This window comes from Seriola lalandi, unplaced genomic scaffold (genome assembly GCF_002814215.2).
Source record: "Seriola lalandi dorsalis isolate HSWRI2012SDOR001 ecotype SW California unplaced genomic scaffold, Sedor1 jcf7180002052122, whole genome shotgun sequence".
Lineage (NCBI taxonomy): Eukaryota > Metazoa > Chordata > Actinopteri > Carangiformes > Carangidae > Seriola > Seriola lalandi.
In genome coordinates, this window is record NW_019522675.1 from 321,095 (window position 1) to 339,026 (window position 17,932).

General features: G+C 39.3%; 2 protein-coding genes across 3 annotated transcripts in view; both read left to right on the forward strand.

The window, feature by feature from the left end:
- dynlt2b (dynein light chain Tctex-type 2B) overlaps positions 1 to 2,985 on the forward strand; it is a 36,762-nt gene extending 33,777 nt beyond the window's left edge. The window contains exon 6 of the mRNA XM_023399850.2: positions 2,683 to 2,985. The gene's annotated coding sequence lies outside the window, so the exon portion shown is untranslated. The remainder of the gene's footprint in view (positions 1 to 2,682) is intronic.
- Positions 1 to 17,932, forward strand: part of hykk.2 (hydroxylysine kinase, tandem duplicate 2) — a 31,915-nt gene that overhangs the window by 6,928 nt on the left and 7,055 nt on the right. Inside the window, exons 2-4 of one of the 2 annotated variants that reach the window (XM_023399844.2) lie at positions 14,540 to 14,722; positions 15,181 to 15,489; positions 17,091 to 17,233. In XM_023399844.2, coding sequence (XP_023255612.1) covers positions 15,186 to 15,489; positions 17,091 to 17,233 — 447 coding nt within the window. In that variant the 5' untranslated portion in view covers positions 14,540 to 14,722; positions 15,181 to 15,185. The remainder of the gene's footprint in view (positions 1 to 14,539; positions 14,723 to 15,180; positions 15,490 to 17,090; positions 17,234 to 17,932) is intronic. The other variant, XM_087172206.1, reaches the window with a different exon arrangement.

Consider the following 17,932-nt stretch of genomic DNA (forward strand, 5'->3'; position numbering starts at 1 on the left):
CGGATGGCCTAATGACGAAATTAACAGAGGAGAGAGAAGTAGAGCAACACAGTACCCTTGGCCTCAAAGCATGGAGGAGATCAATGTCTGTCTTTCTGCTCACATCAGTAATGGAGAGAGATAAGTTTGGGCCGGAGGCTGTGAAACCACATAATCTTCCCTCTAACCATCTTCCGCTGACCCAGACAGCTGATGTGGAGTTGCTCCAACAGCGATTGATTTGCTGGTCTATTCGCTGTCGGCAAAACTGTAAAGGTGGCAATCCCATCATAGTACACAAGTCTGACTCTGTGTGTGGATTTCTACATTGGCAAGGCCATTTTGCAGTAACTCATTGGGTTGGGTCAATGGCACCATTGTTATTGACAGCTGGGAGCAGCAGTCAGCAACTGTCAGTAGGGTTTGCCCGAGGCCCTATCTTTGTGGCATTGACCAGTAAATTAACTGATTTCACTCAGATGTGCTCCAGCTCTGGTTAAGTGGACTGAGCGGGGCCAAAAGGCATTTAAAAACCTGTCAATTTGTTTGATTGTGCTGACTGACCCTTCATTTGCAGTATTTCTCTCAGAGTGAGGCAGCAGTGTCCGGCACAGTGCTGCAGTTTCAGCTGCTGTCGGTCAGTAATTAGTGCCCATGTCTGTTTATCGTTCCTCCTGTGAGTCTGGCAAGCACCAGACCACACTTTGCAGGAGTGTCTCCTGAAATAAATAATGTCCGCTGTGATTTTGTTATTTCTATCCCATCTTGTGTTAACTGCATTTTTTTTTTGTGGTAAATTAACATTAACATTTTGTGGAACAGGTTTCACAGATTTGTTCTCAAACCTTCAGAATATTATTTGAGACGACTCCAAATTCACACTTGTTTAAAGTGTGAGAACTTTATTCAGAATTTAACATCATGTGCACAATTGGAGCCATACGTGAACATACTTTTGTTTCAATGAACAGTCAACAACTGACAACTTGGGAAACACGGTTGTTTTGACCTGAATCGACAATCAATATTTCCTCTCCGTGCATCCAGTACACAGTGGTCCAAAATGTGTTTAGCGTGGCTTTGCATTAACATGTTTGTGAGCCAGGGAGGGAGCCAATGTCTGACCAAACTGTAGAAATATTTCTTCCAGCAACTTCAAAAATGTTTTGTTTAAACGTTTTATCTTTCTTATTTAATATATAAGGAATTATAAATCAGAGACTGTGGTTTTAAGATTAGATACATGCTTAAGATATGTTATTTCTTGATCAGAAACTGGTGTTCACGCAGCAAGGTTATGATTGTTCGATGGAAATCTATAAAACATTCACTTGACCTTTTGCGGTACAACTCATTATCGTAACACAAACATTCACAGTTAATGTTTTTCCACTTTTGATGCAGCTGAGCAGCTTTTCTTTTTAATGCTCACCAAAAGTCACTGTGTCTGCTCTAAATCCTGCCTTGTTTACAGCCGTGTTGACTATAACTTGCAGGTGTTTTGCTGTATTTCTTGGTTTATTACTGCCAGTCAGTGCAACGTGTGAAACCATTTGCAGGAGAGTGTGTTACAAATCATAAAATGTGGAACAGCTCATAGATAAACAGCTCCATAGCAGTAGTAGAGGTCAAAAACTCCACAGGCAACCTTTAAGCCATGCAGGCTAATTGTCCTGTACCGACTGTATCTCTGTGCTGGACGAGATCACATCGATACAGATCCATCTGCCTGTGTGGGATGGCAAAAAGTGTTTTCCCAAATGTGAGTGTTGGCCTTCTAAATAGAAATAATGACAAGGAAGACAATATTCACAAATTGCCTTTTGTCAGGTTTGGAAAATTAGCATTTACTGTTTCAATACAAGATGAAATGGAAGGACATTTTGAACCACAAAAGACAGCATCACTTCTTCATTGCCTGCAGGTTTGCAGCTTCTTTTATTTGTCTCTCTGTCTTCACCTTCCTTTATCCGACTCTCACCCAATTCTCTCTTATTTTATTGTCCTCTCTTTCTTGTAAGCATGCACAGAGGAAACAAGGTGCCTCTCAACAGATAGAGAAATATACAGATTATCCTCATCTGACCCAAATCGTACTTGGTTTTGTTGTCATGAGAGGGGACATCCTGAAAGCTCTGTCAGTTACTTCACCTCAGAGAAAGCGTCGCTCAAAAATAAAGGGGCCAGATTCAAAGTGAAAATGAAAAATCTCATGATATGCCCCAATTACTTCTGCTCCATGCTTTTATCAAACCTCGCTTATGGCTTTATGCACTTCAGATTAATTTTCCATTTTATCCATTCGTTTTAATGTCGCTTAGTCCCACATCTTACGGGTTAGGTGACTGGTTTATGTAAGTGCCGAAGCCCCTAATGTGCCATCAGTGTATTTTAGTGATGTTCAGCTGTCTTCTGAGCGTAAATGGATCTTTGTAATGTTTTATTCAATCTCTGGAGAGTTTACTTCTTCAATTTGATTTGGTGATGAAAACGACATCTGGACATGAGAGTCTTAAGCTGTCTCCTGATCCACATTATACTAATACTTGATAGTGTAGTACCTTGTTGTGCTCTGTCATTAGCCATGCTTGGTGCGGGGCTACAGGGATTCAATTGTTTCAATTGTGCTTGACCTCGTGGAATTGCTGTACCCTTTTTTAATGAGCTGTTTTCATATTCATCTTTTTTTTTTTTTGCCACCAGCTCTCTTGGAAGAAGCCACTTGATGTGCTACCCCATAATCCAATGAAGATATAACAAGGCCAATATAATATGTCCAAATAGGTTTGTCTTTAAAGTTCTATTAAAAAGGCCAGTTGCATTTCTTCACACTATCACACTTAAGGTGACCAGGTACAAGGTTGAGTTGGTTTGGACAGTAATTGGATGGGGCAGGATTGTGAGGTGGATGTTGGAGGACGTTTCAAACAGCATTTCTCTTTCATTTAAATTAAAGATGGCATGTCGATTTTTATTTAAATAAACAAATCAAAGTTTTTGTTTTTATTGTGTCTCTCCCCAAAATGCATTGTTTGTATCCTTGAGGTTAAACAGAAGTCCACTCGTAAAAATAAACAAACAAAAAAAAAAGTGCTGCCATTGAGCTCCTAATGGTAAAAACCCACACAGGGCACCTTTAACTTCATAGCATCATTCTTGGTAACTAAAGTCAGAAGCAGGGGCAGACTGAAACAATAATTCAGGCTGGGAATTTGACTCCATCCCAGGCCACGCTCTTGCAAACCATCAGACCACTAATTTTGTAGGCTAACCGTATTCGCTGATGTTACAAGTATCAGACTAGTCATAAATTTGGACCAAAGACCAAAGTTATGTTAAGATTATAAAATACAAAAATTTGTGAAATTTTTTTTGACTATATAGTCATAGCGGATGTAGGTTATAATGTTTAGTTTAGTTTAGTTAATTTAAAGTGAACAGAACATCAGCAAATGATGTGCACTCTGCTGCTTTATTGTTACTGCTCACTTGGCTGTAGCTGATTGTACTGGACTGGATCAGGTACAAATGCAAAGCAGCTAAAAATAAATTTTAAACAAAAACTCTTATTTATTCATTTTTTATTGTTTTTTTCTACTTGACTTAAGGGTTGGTGGAATCGATGGAATAACTCATTGCAGCACCAGCAGTAAATAATTTATTCCAACCTTCTGGGCTGCTGAGAGGTTCATAACAAATCTAATAAAGTTAGATTAATTGAAATTATATTTCTTACATAAATGCAATGTTACATGGTACATGTACCTGGCAGCTGTCATCCTCGAATCCAATCGTCAGGTTAACCCATTAATATAAAATCAATCACTTCAATCTGATCTCATTTCTTTTTTAGTGGTTCAGGTTATTAAAATTTGCTGTGATTCCTCATTAACGTTGTTCTGGAAGCATTCTTTTTTTTACAATTTGTAGAAGAAGACAATAATACTGTAATCATTTACCAAGTCAACAGGGCAGGAAAATTATTTCATTTCAAATCCATACTGCTAATTAAGAGAGAGAAAATTGCTTCCAGTCTCTAAATAATCAAAACACATAAGCCTGAGGCAAGATGATTTCAGTTTACTGAGCTGTGTGTCAGGCAGACTTCTGTAAATCTCCTCCACTAATCACCCAGCCTCATGTATGCTGATTGCCTATTCACTGACACTGGTAAGTAATTTCATTACCAGGCATTTTTAATGAACTTCCAGTAAATATTCCTCATTTCAGTTATAACAGAGGCAGCTGATAAGAGTGAATAATTGAATAGTGCACAGATATCGCATAGCATCTCTGTTTTTCATAAATAATGAATCACCCCTGAGCAGATGTTAACCTGACAAGGCCGATGCATGTTAATAAGTGATTACACTGACCTTTCACTCTCTCTTAGACACATCATTTTCACTGGGTTTCACAAAGATTCTGTTGATGTGTTATTAACCTATACATCTCTTACTCCTCAAGTGACATCTGCAGATCATGATATACTGTTGAATAACAAAGTTAACATGTTATATTTTCAATTGTGTTGGATTATCCAGTACATCTGGAGGAAAAGATGAAAAGAAGACAATCTTGTATGAATACTTGTTTGTGCAATGCCTCCATCTGAGCCAAATAATGGCAGAAGAATTGCAATGCGGAAAATGGAGCTAGCGACAGGACAGACAGGAACATGAAGTCATAAGCACAAATACTATCAGAACAGAACAGACTGGTCTATTTAAATGGCCTTGTCCAGTTGCCACAGATGCATTCTAAATCTGACATGTATATCTTTGCAGCTGTATTTTATTACATTTTTTTCTAAACGCGTGATGTGAGTATAGGAACAAAGCAAAAACTTTGCTCTAACTTCTAATATAATGGCAGGGATCCCATTTCACTCTTAGAAATATTATTGATCTACCTTAGCTCTGGCAAACTGCAAACATTCCTGACACTGAGGACATTTAAAAAGTCCATATCAAAGTCTCTCACAGTGGTAAATTCTAAGAGGGTGACACACTGAGCTGTAGTATCCAGTTTCTTGTTTTGGGCACCGTGGTGTCAGTGTACGCCCAGTTAATGACCATGACAGCATGATGGCTTGTCTTTTCAGTTAAATCCGTTATTTCATACATTGTTTGACATATCAGCTGCCTGAGATGCCTGGAGGTTAGAGGGTGAAAGACCAATGTCAGTAGCTGATGTGTCTGTCAAGTGACTTAAAAGTTGCATGAGGTGGGTTCACACATTGTTGTTTTAAATGACAAAACATCTAATGTGCTGGTCTTGCATTGTATATGTATCAGGAATCTAGATAGTTTCCAGAAATTATGTAACATTCCTGTAAATAAATAAAATCCTAATTACTTTATCGCCTCACTTTGTTTTATAGTAAACAAGACATGTTTTGACATATGTTATAATATAGAGGAGGAGGATACTGCCCATATCACCTCATATCAACATATATATGTCGTCAACATCCAGCCTCAAACAACTGCCACAGACTTTACCCAATGCTAAAGGCTCATGGGGAGGTCTTTACCACAAATATCTTGGACTGTTTTGACTAATTACAACCATATTAGAGTGAATACAATCAATATATCAAGCAGCAAACCACACATAGTAACTGTGGCATGCAAATGGGGACTAGGCTAATTGGATGCTCTAAATTGACCATAGGTGTGGCTGTGAGTGTGAATGGTTGTCTGTCTCTATGTGTTTGCCCTGCGATGGACTGTCGCCCGAAAAGATGCTGGGATAGGCTCCAGCCCCCCCACGACCCTACTAGAGGATAAGCGGTAGAAAATGGATGGATGGATGGATTTTATGAAAGCAATCATTCATGGCCAGCAATCCCTTTTGTTACGAGTTGAGATTTGTAGAGTTTCTATACTGATGTACATGTGAGGTCCAGATATCCACTGGAATATTACTGATAGATAAATCTGATCTTGAAATTTTTGCAATAACCATAATGTATATAAAGGACATGAATTATGAAATGTGATAACTGATGCATATTAACCCAACATCCATTAAATAAAGATGGTTCACAGTGGTTGCTGATTTATGGATTATAGTCACAGATATGTTGAGCTCAGCTAGGAAGATAACCGTACTACTATAATTCAGTTTTTCACACTTAACCTATATTATTCTTCCTGCCGGGAAATAGATTTACTGTTTTATTCTGTTTTCACCACTCATCCTTAACCAAGATCACTGAAAAACCTCATAGACATACTACATTGTTGGCTGTCCGCAAAGAGCCCAAATACAAGGCAGGGGTTTACCGTGTTAGCTGGTGCTGTGTTAATGCTGAAAAATGTCCTGATAAATGATGTATGTGAATAAAAAATTAAAAAAATGTCTAAATTTGTCTAAAAATGTCTAAATCTTTAGATTTAATAGAAAACTTTATGGGAACCAGTGTGCAGAAGAAGTGCTAGTCATAGTGTAATTGCAAGTAAAAAGTATTTTATTCACTAAATGAGGTAAGAAATGACCTTGCCCCAAATTGTTTCTTATGAAATGGCTGACTTGATTTCTCAGGATTAGTGCAGCTATGGGGGAACATTTGACTTGGCATATAATTTGTCAGTCCAGATGTAGTGAGTGAATGAATGGGCACTAATTTTGCAATTTGAGAAAAAAAATCTTATAAATGGGAATTTACAAGGAAAAACAGTGGTAGCCTACCACGGGAAGAACTTAACAAACATGGGCAATTTGGGTGGAAGAGACAGGATAATATGAACACGGCAGCTACCCAAAACACCTGATAAAATGCTTGGTCATTAATCCAATAAACTGGTGTAGGTGGCTTTGATGGGGTTTTGCTGAATAATTCAACACGGCTGTTTGGTGGCTGTGTAATGAATGATGACTAGTCACTGTATTATCAAATTGCAGCAACTTGGTAGTGTTTATCATCGTTGTTGGTAAAATCATGAGGGTATGACACAAAGAACAAAATATGCACCTGGTAATTTTTGCTCTGTGACAGTATTTGTAAGATGAACATTGGTATTAAGCGGTCTTCCAACTCTCTTTCATGAGACCAGTGGGAGCCTAAGGTCCTTCCTGTGTTTTGACAGATAACTATGCAGGTGACATGAGGTAGATAGCAACACAGCAATTTATGCAAATTTCTCAAATCATCTCACCAACCTACAGGCTTGTTATGGCCCTCTTATGTATGTGTCAAACCATTCTCACTCTCAGGTCCTCAAATAATGATGTTTTGCAGGTCGTCTGCATTTGAGGACCTGGGAATGAGAACGTCAGAGTCAGAGTGGGCAATGCCGACACAAATAACCGCACAAAACAGCTATAGCTTTGTGAGGCTATAATTAGGCAAAGCAGTGCAGTGGATGGAAAGTGAAGCATTCATAGTTTAAAGCATTATCATAATCATTATAACTAAAATATAAATAAGGTCAAACAAAGACATATGATTAATTTACCATCGGCAAAGCCAGATAAAAAGTCAGTAGGATTCATCTTATTTCATGGCCATAGCTGTCGAGACATTTCACAAAAAAATCCAAAAGGTTGACCTGCCAGTGGCGGTAGAGGAATAGCCAGAGGATAGGCTACAAAATTTTATGTTAATCTATGTAATAGTTATTGAAATATTTAAATACTCACAGAGCCATCCCTTCACCGCTAGTGTAGCAAAAACATTAACTGGCTTCTCACCCCTTTATCTTCAACAAGGAATGCCATCAGCATGGCATACACACTTTACAAATCACAAAGTAGACAACGGCTAAAAAAGGTGGCTCAGTTGGAAGATCAGGGAGACATGTTTTGCCCCACAGGGTCAGCTAGTCAACTGTGCTTATGTAGATAGATTGATGTCACCCAGGATGAGCCAACTGCCTGCTAATGCCCTCGGCCACAGATTCAGTCGCCACCTCAGCCAGATATTCGTATGCACACACAGCCACCTTTCACACATCAGGCCATTTCCTTTCAGATCCACCTGATCCAAAACAAGGACAAGAGAAGTGAATAGGCTTTTTGTCAAGTCTATCATTTGTTGGATGGATGGATGGATGTTGTTTGTTGGATGATTTGTGGAATGGTTCAACATGGATGTTGATATATTAAATAGGTATCGTACATATGTTTGAACCCATATCCTGGCAGTCACTGGAACATGATCCACGATGCTCACTCTTCTTGATTACTGGAGGTTATTAATAAACAGCATATTAATGCCGAGAGTCAACAGTGTCTGTGTCACAGCTGCCATGTCAGACACGTGCTGCTCATGGGACATTTGATCAAGTCATGAGCGAGGGAGGGAAGATAGTAGCGAGGACGGGACAATTTAAAGGCCATTTCATAAATATGAGCAGGATGTCAGATGGAGGCCACACACAATGCATTTTAATTTTTACTTTTCTCCCTTTCCCCCCTCAGAGGCCCTGTTGTGTACAGCAGCATTTCACAACAATTTTCCTTTCTCTAAATTTGTTCACTTGAAGGCTCTGTTAGAAGTTGTAAACACAACAGTGACATATTATCGCTAAGTGTGTCCATCTGGTGCTGGGTATGTGTTCTACAGAAATTTTATGACAGCTGGATATTTTCTCTGAATATTTTGAATAGTGCAGCTTGAAGCTATTAATGTTAAAAATGTATGATTTCATGGCAGCCTGTCACTGCCTGTGTGCCTGGCATTCACATGAAGTGTCCATTTGAAATGAAATTGTATTAAAGAAGTTTTCTTTAATTGGATTTTTTCATGTGACACTAGTATGTCTAGTGATGTTTGCAAGACTGAAAATACTTTACTTCCTGGCTGCTAATTATATGGGACTTTGAATCTGTGATGTCAACTTCAAGAACAGAGAGTTTACCTGTGAAAGTTTGGAGATACATTCATGAGACTGATGAGTAATTGTTTCACTGTTTGTGCTCCTGTCAACATACGGTACACTGTGTCTCTTCACTCTGTGCCTTTTATTGTCTCATAACCTTCATGTTTGAATGTGTGTTTCTCTCTCAACAGTCTGTCTCTACGAGACATTTGTGCAACAACAATGAATCACAGCCAGGTGGTTATTCACAGCAAACATCACTGTTTGCGAACGGTGACCTATTGACCAATCAACATAGACACAGCTTGGACTCATTTTGACAGTATCACAGTTGGGCTGAAAATCAGTGTATGACTAAGAACCTGCACCGAAACTTCCAGGATGCTTTTGTAACTCGCACTTGGTGTTTTCTCTCAAGCAAAGCGATGACTCCTGTTGAATTATATGTTCTAATGGGGTTCTCTTAACTTCCTTTATGTTGCTCTCCGCAGCACACAAAGTGGGAAATCAAACCTAAATGAGAGACCAGTGAAGGCTTCTGTTGAATCTCTCTTGTGGGCAAAGAGTCTAACCTTTAATTGATCCCACTGAGATTATGCAATGCAATCCCGTTCATCTTTGCTCCATTGGCAAGTGAAATGTGTTTGGGCAGACGAGAGGACTATGGTTTATGAAGTTTGTGGAGCAATAATGGCAACTGATTCTTGAGCTTAACATCAGTTATGAGCCAAGCTGAAGGAAAATATTGTGAGTGGCTCCATATTGAAAATCTTCAGTCTTCAAAAATACCTCCTGCTTCTGAAAAAAATACCCTAGATTGTGTTATGGCTTCTCTGTATTTCCATCAGTGCATCATTGTGACACGGTACTTTATATTGTCATTCATTTTTTTTTCTATTGTCCACCAATACTGATCCCGCATTGTTGAAACTAAATAGAGAAAGCACACAGTAGTTAGACACATATAATTTGTTGATAATGTCCAGTGTCATATTGAAGCCAATGTTGACTGTTTTTTCTTTCTTTTAGAGACACAGTAAGTGAAATTTATCACATGCATACTGGTCTCTAGAAACCAGCTGTGTTTGACTGTAAAGTCATTTTTAAGTGAACCTCACATTTAGCTCTTGTTCGCTAATTTGAATTGATTTGATACCTTGAAATCCACTTGGCTGAAATCCGCTCCTGGCTTTTGACGGCTAAAAAAGAAATAAACAATTATGAATGGTAATTATTTTTTTTCAGCCTGCAGCTACAACAGCAGCTAACAGCTGAATGCAAAGGCAAGATACTAGTTTTGTAGAACTGATTTAGGGAAACTATTACTGTCAGGAAAACCACTCACACATGTTTTTCCACAGGCGATCCACCATGATCTGAACTGATATTCTGCACTTACATTATGTGAGAATGAGCTATCTGCTGTGAAGCTCCTCTGTCCTAAAGTATAACAATCATAGTACCATATCCAATCGATATCTAAGTAAAAGATCTATGGAGAGTGGAAAAAAAAGTTATTTTATTCTCATATATTTATCTATTTATTTATTTTTGTCAAACATACTGTATTTTAAGGCTATTACATTTCTGTTTGTAATTCAATTAAATTTTTTTTGCAATTTCATAGTGTTACCTGGTGTCTATAAAAGACTACTTTTATGGTAGCTATGCTCCTTAGGTTTTGTGTCTGAAGACCATTCATTTCATAAAAACAGCCAGAAAAAGCTCTGTCAAGGCTGTAATCCATGAAATCTTTAAAAAGGGAATATAAATGTCAATGTAGTGCGCTCAGTTGGGTAAAGAGGAATGAAGAAGGATAAACTGAAGATATTATAGCTGGCTCACACAGTGACAAAAGCAGCTTCAGTACTGGGTGACCAGCTGTTGGTGTTGGGGGAAACGCTTTGTGACAGGTGGTACAGGATGACTGCAGACGCCTTTGTGGCAACTGAACCTCAGGATCCAGCTGCAGTCGGCACAGTGTGGGAGCTGTGATAAGAAAATGTAGATTGCTGAAATGTTGCTCAGCATTAATGCACACACATGCTCCCAGACAGATGCACACATCTGCCCATGTTGAAAAACATCCCCATTCAGCTCAACAAGATGCACACTCCCACACACAGACAAACACACAAACAATATATGTAGTGTGCATATCATGATATAAATATATATATCCATAGTGTTATTTGCTGCTGACCATATGTGAACATGTTCACATGAACGTGCTAAGTGGGTGTTAAGCTTTCAGTGGCCATCTGTCTATTGAACTGACCTCTTATGAGACTGTTACAATGAGCTACAGTACTACAGTATGTCAGCATTCAGTGCCAAAGCAAAAAAGTCGAGTCGGTTTTCCTTTAATCATAAAAATCTGTCAAGGCCGGGTAAATGGACTCAGGAGCAGGGAAGGAGGCGGAGGCAGAGGTCAAGTAACAAGAGTGTTTATTGTGGGATGGTATGGTAGGGAGGCTGGTGCTGGCAGATGAAGGCAGATGGGCAGGCTGGCGGAGAATGAGCTCTGGCTGGAGATGCAGGCTGGAGTCAGGGCGGAGGGTTTAGCTGGAGTGCAGAAAAGAGAACAGGTTAGGTTTATCAGGGCTAGGACTACAAGCTAGAGTACTGACAAAGATGAGCGCTGTCGACATCACTAACAGGTAGCAGTGTCTATAATCCAGCGCTGACTGACTGTGGCCAAAGATCTTATGTAGTGTGGATTGATGACCAGATGAGCAGCAGCTGAGAGGCCCCGACTCCAGCACAGCAGTCTCCCATCTGTAATCAGACTTGAACACACAACTAGGGAGCAGGGGCAGAGGGCATGACAAAAATCGTTCCCTAACCTTGACAAAGTACTTGGTCGATAATCAAAGCTCCACAAAGCAATACTTTTATTTTAGCAGTGAAATGAGTGTAATGTGAGCAAATCCACAAAGAAGTCTGTCTGACCTGCAGGGAAAACACTGAGGCTTGTATTATCTGCGGTTGAGAACAGGATCGTGAGCAAATGCCAGAATAGTCAATTCAACCTGAGATCTGCAACTCAAGGACAGACACGAAAACACAACTCATCTCCTGACACTGCTGGAGGAAATATAGAGGCTTTATAAGTGGAAATGTAAGTTCAGCTCGTCTGTCTGCGCAAACTCAGGTGATTGGAGCCGAATGTTGTAGTTACTCATGTCTAGTTAATTTGCTCTTTAGATGAAAAAAAGATCTGCCTTAACAGGCCAGTATGAGATGCAAATATCTGTATTCTGTCTTAAAATTGGGGATTTCTGTCATCAATTACTGTTCTCACTAAAATGATGAGCAAATCATTTTTGAAAAAAAGAAAGAGCATGTGCATTTAAAACAACCAAATGTTAGTTTCCCCTACATCCCTCTTGTTTTTATACATCCATATCCTATAAAAATGTATTAAGTATTCTATTGCAATTTTAGACCTGGATATTAAGAAAGCTATTGTCAACTACAAAGCTGTATCTGGGGTATTCTTGGATATTGAAAAAGCGTATGAGTCCATATGGAGAGGGGGTGCTCTTATATATAATGCAGGTGTAAATGGCAGAATTTTTATTGGATGAATCATAGATCTATTCAGGCGAGAATTTGGGTATCTTTCAAAAAAGATAAATGGCATCTTTCAAAAAGTTCACTAAGGTTGGCAGGTCTTTCTTTGCAGATGATAGCACCGTAAGGAAAAATATTGGTCATTTGTTCTCTCAAACTCAAAAGGCCTTAGAGCAGGTTGTTCAGTGGGCTGATCAGTGGGGATTTAAGATTTCCACTTCTGTAAGTAAACCTATGATCTTTGGCCTCAGAAAATGCCTGCTTCAAATCTTTCCATGTGTGAGTGTCACTTAGAGTGGAGGTCATTAAATTTCTGTGTGTGTGGATGAATGAAAAGCTAAAATGAAAAACTCATATGTGCGTGAGTGTGAGAGAGTAAATAATATTCTTTATAGTTTAGCTGGAAGTGGAAATTGTCAGGGGGGCTGAGAGAGACACTTTGCTCATGATTTATCGAGCTATGATCAGATCTAGTTTCGACTATGTGTGTGTTGTGTTTGGGTCAGCTGCTACATCTATTCTTAGTAAACTGGATCAGGTCCAGACAAAGGCCCTGAGAATTTGATGTGGAGCTTTTAGAATGAGGCCTATTCAAGTCTTACTTGTGCAAATGGGGGAATAAGCTTTGAGAATCAGGAGAAACAAACTGGAGCTCCACCATTGGTTTAAGTTAAGTAGCCTTAATGCAGCTATGCAGCAAAATGTCTTCTGGAGGATCACTGGGAATTTTTAGGTAATAAGAGAAAGTCAAATTTCTTTCACCTCATAAAAAACATAAACACTGGCCTTGAACAAGACAATGTGATTGGGTCTGCCTGGTCCCCTCTTCCTTTCTGGTTTCTCCCTCAACCTCTACATTTAGCTTTGCTTGTTCAGGTGTGTAATAGAAATCTTCCATGTAGTCATGTTTATAAATATTTAAATAAATTTCAGAGGGAGCATATGTAGATTTTTACCAATGGATCGAAGGACTCGGCCTCTGGGAAGACTGTGCTAGGGATGTGATTAATCTGCAGATCCAGCAGAGCATCTGCATATCTTCATCACGCATCAATTTGCCTGTTTGTTTTTTTTTGTTTATTCTGTGGCTGCCTTGTTGGTTTTGAGAGATGGGACATCCCGGGGGCCTGCCCAGACCTATTCCACGAGACTTTGTGCCGCTTGTTGAGGATCATGATTGTCATGTAACCTCGGCTTTTTATGGATTCGTTTTTGACAAAATGGCAAAAAAATTTCTGTTAAGCGAAACTGTTGATCTGAAGGTTCTGTTGTGAAAATGTGAACACTTTAGCATTTGCAAAGACCAATAAGAGCTTGGAGAAGAGAGTGGAAAGAAGAGCAGAGGGGTCAGCTTTATTTCTCTCTGCAGCCATCTGTTAAAGAAAGAGGCTCAAGATAAACTCTGGAGGGAGGGACGGTGTTCTAACTGTAGAGGCAATTTTGCTCTAAGGTGAGGAAAGCAGACAACAATGAGTCTGTCGAGATTCAAAGATTTATTACTGAACAATATGTCAAATTAGAATGAACAACCAGTAATCAACACAATGATCATAAGCAGAGGCAAAGATCAACACATTACTATTTGGCCAAATAGGGTGCAGTCTCTCTCCACCACAACGGTATCAAGAGTCTGGACACCCACCAATCTCTAACTTAGCTCTTTTATACAGTGACTATCAAAAACACGTTTAAGCAGACAGTTCAAATTTATCCAGGGTACAAATACAAAGTATGTTTATCTTGCTTAATCATTAAGTGTATATTTATTTGCGGAGATCAGTTCATACGGTTTGTTCATACATTAAAAGAGAACATCCAGTCCCATTAGAAGAAAACGTTACATGAAATGGAGGAAAACAGTTTTTTCTCATTACACTAACTGGGCTGAGACTGGGACATTCTTCATTGTGGTCTGTAGCCAGCTATTTGAAAGTCGTAGGCAAACATCCAGGCGGTCTAGCTCAGTATGGAAATTTGGAAACAGCCCAGCATGTTGTATTCTCATGTAACATACACATAAGTGAAAGGCAACAGTTTCAGGGAGTTGTCACATCTGGGTCTTAAATTTTTGTCTTTCAAATCGTTTTTTTTCATTTGAAAAGAATCCCCATTTTATCGGTAGAGCAGTCTTAAAATTTCTCCATTCAAAAATACAGGATAAGTGAATTGTTGCCAGTGGAGGGCAGCATTACGCCTTTCAGTGCAGCCTAACGCCTGCCCCGAATTCATCAGAAGAAGAAGAAGAAGAAGGTCCTCCACTAGTGTCTCCGGTGGACACGCAGCGTAGCGTGTTGCCTTCCTATCATTCCCCTGGTGCTTTCTCAAAGCCTGAGCCTGAGGTAGGTCCACAAAGATGTGCCCATTAATGATGAATATTTCCTCATGTAGCTGCTGTTTCATGCTGGAATTAAATAAGAGCTGACGGCACTTTCCTAGCTGTTACTGACGCGGAGCAGCGTATACATCAGGAAACTTGCTATTTATTTAGCCTCAGAGTGTCTCCCTTGATATATTTAACCATAACACTGTCACTGTGCGTTTGTGTGTAGTGGGTATGTCTGTGCAGATTCTGTGATTCCCATCACAAGTTCCCATAGTTCAAGATGTATTTATTTAAGAGAAGAAGAAAAAACAGCTAATGAAACGAGCAAGTAAAACAAAAGGGATTTAGTTTTTAATGATACGAGACAGAAAAGCTGCAAGTTCTCACAATGGAGAAGCTAGACTTAACGAATGTGTGCTATTTATGTGTTAAAACAAACTTTTTTCTTTCCTTTTTTAACATATTTTCATCCAGCACTGATGGCAGCGAAGCATGCCAAGCCCAACTTCAGTCAATCTCAGGTGTCTGAGATGGTAAAGAGGCTGTTCAAGCTGACGCCATCAGAAATTCGCTCTTTGCCCAGCTACGATGACCAGAACTTCTACATGGCGCCTGTGGAGGGTGGCGAGTACGTCCTGAAGATCATGAACTCAGAGGACAGTAAGAACCCTAACCTGGTTGAGGTGCAGACGTATGCCATGTCTTTCCTGCACCAGAATGGTCTTCCTGCACAGACAGCCCTGCCCACCGCCTCAGGACAGCTCATGAGTCTGGAAGAAATAGGTATGGGACAAGTCACACCATCCAGGCTTGATAAATAATGTCATCAAACACAAAGAGAAATGTCCTCATAGAAGACGTCGTATGCTACTGTATTTCTTAAAATTGCATTCACATAGGTAGTTAGAGCATCTTCCACAGCAGCCTCACAGTCAGTATTTGTCAGCCAGCTGTACATTCAATTCATTATGTCTTGATTGATTACAAATCGCTTCAGAGCAGTTTCACGGTCAGCATTAACTTATGAATCCCCCATAAAATAACATGCAGTTTGCATTGCAAGAAACCTTTTAAATGTATGGGAGTTACCCCAGAAATAAGAACAATCCAGGATGCATGAAAACACTTCTCAGCTGAAACAGCTGGAGGTTTTGAGTGGAGGACTTTATGAAATACACATGAGCTTTGTAGCTAAATATTCAGACGTCTCTCTTACATCCAGATTATTTTGACTGTGGCCATTATTGTTTATACAATCATATCAATTAATTGCAAAGCTATTGCTCTCCTGTGGAAATGTATGAAGATGAAATTTAATGACATACAATTTAATTAATTAAATTGTAAACTGTCATCTAGATGTCAATAAAGAAATAGGCAGAATGATCTTTTGTGTGCTGCATAAAACTCCAGAGTTAGTTATACCATGGGCTATAAATGTTTTTTTTTTACTGCTTAACTGTACAGCATTACTGTCATTACATAATCATATTAATTTATGGCAGGGTTAGGGTTACTGTGAGGGAGTTGGTGCATTGTTGTCGCGGCTGTGGCTCAGGCGGTAGATTGGGTCGTCCACTCATCAGAAGGTCAATGATTCGATTCCCAGCTCCCCCAATCAGTCCGCTGGTTGAAGTGTCTGTCCTTGGGCAAGATACTGAACACTGATGTCTTGTATGTGTGATAAAAAAACGCTGAATGTATAGGTAAAGTGCTGTGTGAGTGAATGGGTGAATGTGGCTTATAGTGTAAAGCACTTTGAGTGGATGACGAGACTAGAAAAGAGTGCAGTCCATTTACCATTCCAATTATTTTGTATTATGCACTGTGTTATAAGTAATATTTGGAAATTAAAGTACTGCTGTTTGCTTTTTATTTAATGTATTATTTCCACACTCCCATACGATACTGTGATGATATTTATTGATCACTGAGAGGAAAATTAGTATTTTTACCTGTTCTTTTACCACCTGCCGCACGAGCATTTATTCATGTACGTTGTAAATGTAAACGGCATCTTCAGTTTACAACATGTAGCTTGTTTGACATTTGATAGAAACATATCTATAGGATATTGTACATTGTCCAACATCATTATGTTTGTCTGTGAGCATTGTGAACATGCTGAGTAGTTGGAATTGGCCCCCGGTGTAAATGCTGTTTCAGAGAGCTCATAAAGATAAGTGGTGAGCTACTTAACTATTGGAGGAGGTACACATCCTGCCTCAAGCCAAGAAAGTATTTCACTTTAATATTAATACTCACTCACACACACCCAAGTGATGACGAGTGTTCCTGTTAGCAAGGCCACAACATACAGGTCATACTTTATGAGGGGTGAGGGAAATTGCTGTAATACTAATCCATGAATTTGCCTTTGGCAGATTGTGGCTATGGCTGTCAGAAGTACCTGGTGCGGCTGTTGACTTATTTGCCTGGAACTACTATTTCCAAGGTTCCTTTAACACCACAGTTACTGTATGAAACTGGGAAGACAGCAGCCAGAATGGACAAAATCCTGCAAGAGGTATAAACATGATACCACTCCAAAACTGTGAGATCATTTACTTTGTTATGTATTAATACTAAATCAGTTCATTTAGCCACTAAAGTTTCACCCATATGTTCACTATTTCAGTATCTAATTCAGATAAGGTAAGATACAGCGGGGAAAATAAGTATTGAACTAATTTTTCTTAGTAAATACATTTCTGATGGGGCTATTGAGATGAAATTGTCACCAGATGTCGGTAACAACCCATGTAATCCACACATACAAAGAAATCTAAACATATATGTCCATAAATTAAGTTAGGTGTAATAAAGTGAAATGACACAGGGAATAAGTATTGAACACATGAAGAAAGGGAGGTTCAAAAAGGCATGGAAAGCCAAGAAACCAGCTGAATCTCTCAGTATTTAGAAAACAATCCTGCTCCCTATCAGTGCAAATTAATATCAGCTGGTTTAGTCCTAATTGATGGCCTATAAAAAGGTTTCTCATTAACAAGGTGTCACACAATGGGCATCTCATAATGGGTAAAAGCAAAGAGCTCTCTCAAGACCTTTGCAACCTTATTGTTGCAAAACATACTGATGGCATTGGTTCCAGACATATTTCTATACTTCTGAATGTTCCAGTGAGCACTGTTGGGGCCATTTTCTGGAAGTGGAAAGAACATCATTTCACCATAAACCAGCCGCGACCAGGTGCTCCTCGCAAGAT